General features: G+C 39.8%; 1 protein-coding gene across 1 annotated transcript; it reads left to right on the forward strand.

The window, feature by feature from the left end:
- Positions 1-259: 259 nt before the first annotated feature.
- LOC110289044 (sulfotransferase 1C2) lies at positions 260-5,274 on the forward strand (the record flags this gene model as incomplete). The annotated part of the gene is made up of 4 exons (XM_021155249.2): positions 260-461; positions 1,388-1,482; positions 1,617-1,797; positions 3,837-5,274. Coding segments are annotated over 4 exons (591 nt in total), but the record flags the coding sequence as incomplete, so codon positions are not given.
- Positions 5,275-9,020: the final 3,746 nt, after the last annotated feature.

Here is a 9,020-nt window from a genome sequence, read left to right on the forward strand (position 1 = left end):
TCCACATCGAAACACCAGGTGGAGCTATTGCTTTCCCAGAAACCATGCAGAGGTTGTTGGAAGGCTCATTGAATTCTTAGTTAGGTAACAAGTCAGAGTTTCTAGAGGAACCTCTGATAACAGCCCCTGATAATAAAGGAGAAACCAAGAATTGAGATAACTGTTAATGAGTTAGGGCTGGGCTAGATGTAGCTTAATTGGCAACAATGCTCTAGGCTGATTCTTGCTGCCAGGGCAGGAGAGCTGAGCATCCCCCAAGAGGACTCAGCCAGAACAAAAACTCAGAACTTCTCATTTTTGTGACCCTTTAACCCACCTCTCTTGTTCTCCAAAGTTCCTTTATGTAGCTCGAAATGCTAAAGACTGCATGGTTTCCTACTACCATTTCTACAGGATGAGCCAGGTGCTCCCAGAGCCAGGCACCTGGGATGAGTATTTTGAAACCTTCATCAATGGAAAAGGTAAATAAATAAAAATGCTTTGTTCCCCCCTTCCCTTCTTCTGTGTTCTGCTCCAAAGAGGCTGAGCTGAGAGAGCTTCCTGTGACAGTTGATTCTCCAGAGTGTCCTGTGCTTATGTCAAAATGCTCTATTTGGGGGATTCCTGGCCTATAGACTTCCCTCAGCTTGTATGTGTCCCTGTTGTAATGGCATGCAAGTGATTGTGCATAATCAACACAATGCCACTTTAATTATCATATTAAGGGAAAACACCCAGACTGACATGAAAGAAAACAAAACCATACACACACACACACACACACACACACACACACACACACACACACATATCTTTTTTATTAGATATTTTCTGTATTTACATTTCAAATGTTATCACCTTTCCTAGTTTCCCCTCTGAAAATCCCCTATCCCCTTCCTCCTCCTCCTGCTCCCCAACCCACCCACTCCTTCTTCCTGGTCCTGGCATTCCCCTATACTGAGGCATAGAACCTTCACAGGATCAAGGGCTTCTCCTCCCATTGATGACAGACTAGGCCATCCTCTGTTACATACATATGTATCTTGAGCCATAAGTCCCACCATGTATTTTCTTTGAGTGGTGGTTTAGTCTCAGGGAGCTCTGGAGGTACTGGTTAGTTCATATTGTTTTTCCTCCTATGTGGCTGCAAATCCCTTCAGCTCCTTGGGTACTTTCTCTAGCGCCTTAATTGAGGATCCTGTGCTTGGTCCAATGGATGGCTGTGAACATCCACTTCTGTATGTGTCAGGCACTGACAAGCCTCTCAGGTCACAGCTTTATCAGGCTCCTGTCAGCAAGCTCTTGTTGGCATTCACAATAGTGTCTTGGCTTGGTGGTTGTTTATGGGATGGATCCCCAGGTGGGGCAGTCTCTGCTCTGAAATGAAAACTGTGCTTGTCTGTTACAGTAAGCTGGGGATCCTGGTTTGACCATGTGAAAGGATGGTGGGAAATTCGAGACAAATATCAGATTCTCTTCCTCTTCTATGAAGATATGAAGAGGGTAAGTAAATGTCTGCTTCTGGGTCAGGAACAGGGAAGCTGCTTTAGGAATGAGGTTCTGACAGTGATGTCTGGAAAAATGTGATAGTGTAAAATCTCTCTTCGAGTCCAACTCAACGTTATCCTCACTCACAGGACCCAAAGCATGAAATCCAGAAGGTGATGCAGTTTATGGGCAAGAATTTGGATGAGGATGTGGTGGATAAAATAGTCCAGGAGACATCATTTGAGAAAATGAAAGAGAATCCTATGACAAATCGTTCTACGGTACCCAAATCTATCCTGGACCAGTCCATTTCCCCTTTCATGAGAAAAGGTTTGTACGGCTTCTTTATCCCTAACTCTGAGACAGTCCCCCTAAAACTCACACATTATGATTCTAAGAAGGCTAGAGAGTTGTTCTTAGTGTACACGAGAATCTACAAAGCAAGTCTTACAGATAACTAAGACCAGAGCTATCCTTGGTGCCCACCTAGATGGGAACTCTGCCTGAGGTTAGGCTGATCAGAGCTGAGATCTTGAGACCAGGAAGGTACCACTCTAATATAAAGCTCTAAGTGTTGTTAGTATAGCTGGTATCCACATGCATACTTTCTGTCTTCCACCTCTGTGCCTTTTTACTATTCCATAGCTGCTGCATCTGTTTCAGCATCTGTGCATAGTTTGACTATGAACAATGACTCATGACAATTTCATGACTTTCAACATGTGTTACTGAGACCCAGCCTCTTAATGCTTCCTAGATTTTGAAATAATTCTTATTGGTCCAGATGGTCCAGTTTTAAGTGGAAAATGTTATATTTTAAAATTATTACATTAAATAATTATTAAATCAATACTTTTCCACATAGATCCTTACTAAACCCCATTGTGCAAGAAGCTAAACACGGAATGAAGCCCCTCTCTCTGCCTCATTAGCATACATATTCTTTTCCACAGCAGTGCTACCAGGGCTGGGGTTTACACAGTCCTCCAGAATATCTTCTCTTTGCTCTTCAGCACATGAGTTAATTCATTTCATTGCCCTTGAAGTATTCCAACTAACCCAGACCCTGAAATGAATCAAACACTTCTACCACTTTTCTCTCTTAATCTCTGGTGAGGATTTGACAAGTAGCCATTTTCCCAGCCTATCCATGTCCAGCATTCTCTGCATACACTTGTGTTTTNNTCTTTGCTTNCTTGNTTTGGCCCATAAAAACACAAATACAGATACTGTCTTAGTCAGGGTTTCTATTCCTGCACAAACATCATGACCAAGAAGCAAGTTGGGGAGGAAAGGGTTTATTCAGCTTACACTTCCATGCTGCTGTTCATCACCAAAGGAAGCCAGGACTGGAACTCAAGCAGGTCAGGAAGCAGGAGCTGATGCAGAGGCCATGGAGGGATGTTCTTTATTGGCTTGCCTCTCCTGGCTTGCTCAGCCTGCTCTCTTATAGAACCCAAGACTACCAGCCCAGAGATGGCACCACCCACAAGGGGCCTTTCCCCCTTGATCACTAATTGAGAAAATGCCTTACAGTTGGATCTCATGGAGGCATTTCCTCAACTGAAGCTCCTTTCTCTGTGATAACTCCAGCTGTGTCAAGTTGACACAAAACTAGCCAGTACAGATATCATGACAGAAATCTGTTCAATATACCACAAACTGTGGTTACATTATACACTTTTGCTTACTTGGATATGAGCCATCTCTCTAGGGCAAGAAACATTCACAGATGTTCCATTCAGTATCTCTCTATCTAAAATTATTTTAATCAGTTCTTGTTGAAAAATACAGTCTCATTCAAATGATATAATCTACAGAAACAATTCATAGAAATAAACTTATCAGTTCCATAAATTTTATAAACAAATAAAGCTATGTGATCAACACCCTTAATCAAAGAAGCAAAGAATTCCTTTACCATGGGCAATATCTCTTCCTACAGAGAAAAAGGTTCTCATTTTCTCACTCTAGGTATGTTTGGCTTTTTCTCAGATGGCATATACTGGGAATATCACAGTATATGTTTTCTTATGTCCCAAATCTCTGGCCAGTATAACATCTTAAGATCTCCTGGTATGGCTATATGTCAATTATTCATTCATTTTTATGACTTTGACTATCCAGTATATGTATGTACCACAATAGAGCCAGGATTGTTGTTCACACTAAATTAATTGATGACTTGATTTAGAAGCTTGTGTCCCTTCACAAAAACAACTAGGGCCTCTTCTAAGACAGGAGAGGTAAGGTGATAAGGAATTGAGCTCCCGTCAGGATAGCTCCAGTGTGGCCACTCCACACTCTAGTAAGGGACACAAAGACTGTCAATCAGAGACTGATGCTCCTGTCTGGGCTTTGTCTTTTAGGAACTGTGGGTGATTGGAAAAAGCACTTTACTGTGGCCCAGAATGAGAGGTTTGATGAAATCTATAAGCAAAAGATGGGCAGAACCTCTCTGAACTTCTGCATGGAACTCTGATCAAGATGTGAAGACACCAAGAACAGCAGTCTGTCTGCAAGCCTCAATCCAGCCAAAGGAAGCCCTGAAAGCAAACTGTAAAGGCCAAGGATTGTGTCTCTGACTCTGTGATTACTAACATCACATTACAACTCATAAGAGCAGATCATGTCCAATGTATACTTTGTCCACTATTCAGTATAAATCAGTAAGACAGTTTAGTCAGCTAACCAATCAACCAATCAATCAAACAACTTTGAATAGTATAAATTTTATGTTGGCATTCTTCTAGAAGGTATAGCCTGGATTCTATCTCTGAAATAACTACCTGAAGGGCAAGCACACAAATAATAGAGATCGTCTAAATGAAAGTACATGAAATCCTAATAACTTTTCTGCTTAATCTATTTTTCCTGGTTACAATGGAAAGAATTAGTTTGGGGACAACTTGTTACAATATGTTCATGGGAACAGGTTCTACCTGGTAGGAGGAAAGTGAGGGAAGGACTCCAAGGAGATGTCAGAAATAAAATTGTTAGTAAAGGAAAGCCTAGTTCTGGGTTATAAAAGAAACAGAAGGAAGGCATGAGGGTGGCCTTTGGAAGCACAAATTGTACCCAGACAAAGGGAGAATGGAGGCTTGGTGCTCGGTTTGGAGCCCATTGAGTTGAGATCTCCTGTCATCTCTTCTAAGGAGAAGCTTGTTCTTTTGCCCACTTTAGCTGAGTCCATCTGTATTTGCTTGCCAGCATAGTTACCTCTACTTCCCACTAGTTCCATGTCTTAGGCATCCTCTCACTCCCAATACCTGGGCAGTGTGGAGCACACAGCATGTTGCATGAGTGAATGATGGCACAGAAGACAGAAAGGCAAGCATGTTTTAGGTCACAAATCCCCACCTTGAACCCTTTCACTTTAGTTGCAAACAGCAGCATTGCTAAGCTGAGAGCAGTAGGAGGAGCCTGTGTTGTGAGGAGGAATCCAGAGTATACAGAATGAGCTAGAATGCCATTTTCTTTCTATTCCTTAAGCCTACAAAGGCCATGTGATGAGGACATGGACACAGAATGTGTTACTGCCAGCAAGAGCATTAGAAGGTGTAGTAGAAGTTAGTGGGTGGAAACTAGGAAACTAGAACATGACCTGGAAGGGATTGAGTGCCCCAGGCCCTTGCTTTTCCTTCCCCTTGTTTGTTAGACATGAAAAATTCAATAAAACGAGGTGGGCAGTTTTGATCTGCCATTTACTCCTATCATGATAGTCTGTGCATCTCCCCACAGAATGTAAATTCCAAAACTAAGAGCTAAAATAAATCTTTCAAAATAAAGCTATAAAATGCTGGAAAACATCCTTAATTTTGTTGTACTTATAGACAATTGTTTGGTTACTGCTGAGAATTAACTGTATGTGCATAGGTAATTGACAACTTCTATCATCTAAAACACGTTTATATCCTAATTGGATTGCAAATTTTTGTTTGCTTCTATGTCTTTTTTTTTTACAATCTTTCCAGCAATTGTTTTACAAGACTCTTCGATCTAAATCTAATGTTGGGATGTGGGTCTCTGCATCTCTTTCAATTGGATGCTGGGTAGAGCCTTTTAGAGTACAGTTATGCTAGACTAATGTCTACAAGTATAACAGAGTCTCATTAATAGTGTCACAGATTGGTTCTTGCCTATAGGATGGGTCTCAATCTGGGCTGGTCACTGTTTGGCCATTCTCTCTGTCTCTGCCTCAATTTTTTCCCTGCATATCTTACAGGCAAGATATATTTTGGGTTGAAATTTTTGTGGGTGCTTTGCTGTCCTTATCCCTCTACTGAAAGTCCTGCCTTACTACCATTGGTGGTCACAGGAGGCATCTCCCCACTGTTAGGAGTCTCAGCGACAGTCACCCTCATAGACTCTCTGGGGCCACCCCATCTCATCCCAATTCTCTTGCACATCCTAGAAGTGCACCCCTCTGCCACCCCACGACCAATTTTCATTCCTTATCTCCTGATCCTCTATACCTACCTGATCTCCTATATGTTCCCCCCTTCTTCTTTCCCATTGAGTTCCCTCTTATGATTATTTTATTCCCCCTTCTGAGATTCAACCTTCCTTGGTTGTGCCTTCCATTTTGTTTAGCTTCTTTGGGGGGTCTCTGGAGTGTAGCATTGGTATCCAGTATTTTATGGTTAATATCCACTTATATGTGAATCCTTATCATTAATGTTCTTTTGGTATGGGTTGCCTCACTCAGGATGATTTTTTTCTAGTTCCTTCCATTTGCCTGCAAAATCCATAATTTCCTTGCTTTTAATACCAGAATTCTATTCCATTGTGTAAGTGAACCACATTTTCTTTATTCATTCTTCAGTTGAGGGAAGTCTAGGTTGTTTCCAGTTTCTTGGTATTATAAAGAAAGTTGCTATGAACATATAGTTGAGCAAGCATTCTTGTGGGATAGTGGAGCATCATTTGGGTGTATGCCTAGGAGTGGTATAGCTGACAGAAAACCCCACAATTTTCTGAGAAACCATCAAATTGATTTTCAGAGTGGTTGTACAAAACTGAAAACTCCCACCAGCAATGGAGGAGTGCTCCCTTTGTTCCACATTCTCTCCAGCATGTACTGTTCTTTGAGTTTTCGATCTTATCCATTCTGATGCGTGTAAAGTAGGATCTCAGAGTCATTTTGATTTTCATTTCCTTGATAACTAAAGACCTTGAATATTTCTTTAAGTGCTTCTTGGCCATTGGAGAGTCCTTTGTTGAGAATCTCTGGTTAGCTCTGTACCAAATTTTTTAATTGGATTATATGGGTTGTTGGTGTCTATCTTCTTGAGTTCTTTGTAAATTTTGGATATTAGCTCTCTGTCAGATGTAGAGTTGGTGAAGATACTTTCCCAATTTGTAGGCTGCTGATTTGTCGTATTGATAATGTTTTTTTTTTTTTTTTTTTTTTTTTTTTTTTTTGCTTTTCTATATCTTTATATTTTCATGATGTCAATTGTTGATTGTAGAGTTTGAGCTATTGGTGTTCTGTTGGTTAAACTGTCTCCTGTACCAATGCATTCAAGGGTATTTCCTATTTTCTCTTNTTATATGGGTTGTTGGTGTCTATCTTCTTGAGTTCTTTGTAAATTTTGGATATTAGCTCTCTGTCAGATGTAGAGTTGGTGAAGATACTTTCCCATTTTGTAGGCTGCTGATTTGCCGTATTGATTATTCTTTTTTTTTTTTTTTTTTTTTTTTTTTTTTTTGCTTTTCAAAAGCTTTATAGTTTCATGAAGTCAATTGTTGATTGTAGAGTTTGAGCTATTGGTGTTCTGTTGGTTAAACTGTCTCCTGTACCAATGCATTCAAGGGTATTTCCTATTTTCTCTTCTATGAGATTTAGTGTATCTGGTTTTATGTTGAGGTCCTTGATTCACTTGGACTTGAGTTTTTGCATAGTGGTAAAAGTGGGTGTATTTTATCCTTCTGCATGTAGACATCCAGTTAGTCTAGCACCATTTGTTGAATATGCTTTTAATTTCCTATTGTATGGCTTTAGCTTCTTCATCAAAAACGAAGTGTCCATAAGTGTGTGGGTTTATTTCTGGATCTTAAATTCAAATCCATTGGTCAATGTGGCTATTCCTGTATCAATACCATGCAGGGTTTTTTTTTTTTGTATTGTTTTTTATTTTTATCACTATTGCTCTGTAGTATAGCTTAAGGTTAGGATGGTGATTCATCTGAAGTTCTTTTCTTGTCCAGGATTGTTTTGGCCATTCTGTTTTTTTTTTTTTTTTCTTTCTCCATATGTAGTTGAGAATTGGTCTTTCAAGGTCTATAGAAAATTGTCTCAGAATTTTGGTGAAAATTCCATTGAATCTATAGATTGCTTTTGGTAAGATGGCCATCTTTAGTATGTTCATCCCACCTCTCCAAGATCATGGGAGATCTTTCCATCTTCTGATATCTTCTTAAATTTCTTTCTTCAGGAACTTTAAGTTCTTGTTATACAGATCTTTCACTTGCTTGGTGAGAGTTACACCAAGATATTTTACATCATCCATGGCTATTGTAAAGGGTGTTGTTTACCTAATCTCTTTCTCAGCCCCTTTATTATTTGTATAAAGGATGGCTACTGATTTTATTGAGTTCATATTGTACCCAGGCACTTTGTTGAAGGTGTTTATCAGCTGTAGGGGTTCTCTGATAGAATTTTCTGGGTAGCTTATATAAATATGCTATCATTTGCAAATAGCTATACTTTGACTTCTTCCTTTCTTATCTTTATCCCCTTGATCTCCTTTAGTTATCTTATTGCTCTTGCTAGAACTTCAGGTATTGTATTGAATAGATATGGAGAGAGTGGGCAGCCTTGTCTTGTCCCTAATTTTAGTGGAAATGATGTAAGCTTCTCTCCATTTAATTTGATATTGGCTATTGGCTTGCTGTATGTTCTGATGAATACAATTATGATATGTTCCCTGTATGCCTGAATTCTTTAATTCCTTTAACATCAAGGGGTGTTGGATTTCATCAGCGGCTTTTTCAGTGTCTAGGGTTATCACCCTAGACTTTTTTTTCTTTCAGTTTATTTATATGGTGGATTACATTGAAACCCTAACTGTCATTTATGTTGAAGTCTTTGATCCATTTGGATTTTGAGTTTTGTTCAGGTTGGTAGATATGGTTTTATTTACATTCTTCTACATGCAAACATCTAGTCAGACCGGCACCATTCCTTGATTGATTTTCATGTATTGAACCATCCCTGAATTCCTGGGGTACTTGGTCTTGGTGGATGATGTCTTTGCTGTGTTCCTGGATTTGGTTTGTGAGTTTGGGTTCCATTTTTTTTTTTTTTTGAAAAGACATCATGATCAAGGCAACTCTCATTAAGGGAAACATTTAGTTGGGCTGGTTTAGAGTTTTCAAGGTTCGGTCGATTATTATCATGGTGGGAAGCACGGCATCATGCAAGCAGACTTGGACTGGAGGAACCAAGAGTTTTACATCTTTATCTGAAGGCAGCCAGGAGACTTTCTTCACACTTGAAGCTTGAACATAGGACCTCAAAGCTCACCCCCACAAGACCACACCTACTCCAA

Source organism: Mus caroli, unplaced genomic scaffold (assembly GCF_900094665.2).
Source record: "Mus caroli unplaced genomic scaffold, CAROLI_EIJ_v1.1 scaffold_10219_U2_1, whole genome shotgun sequence".
NCBI classification, from domain to species: Eukaryota; Metazoa; Chordata; class Mammalia; order Rodentia; family Muridae; genus Mus; species Mus caroli.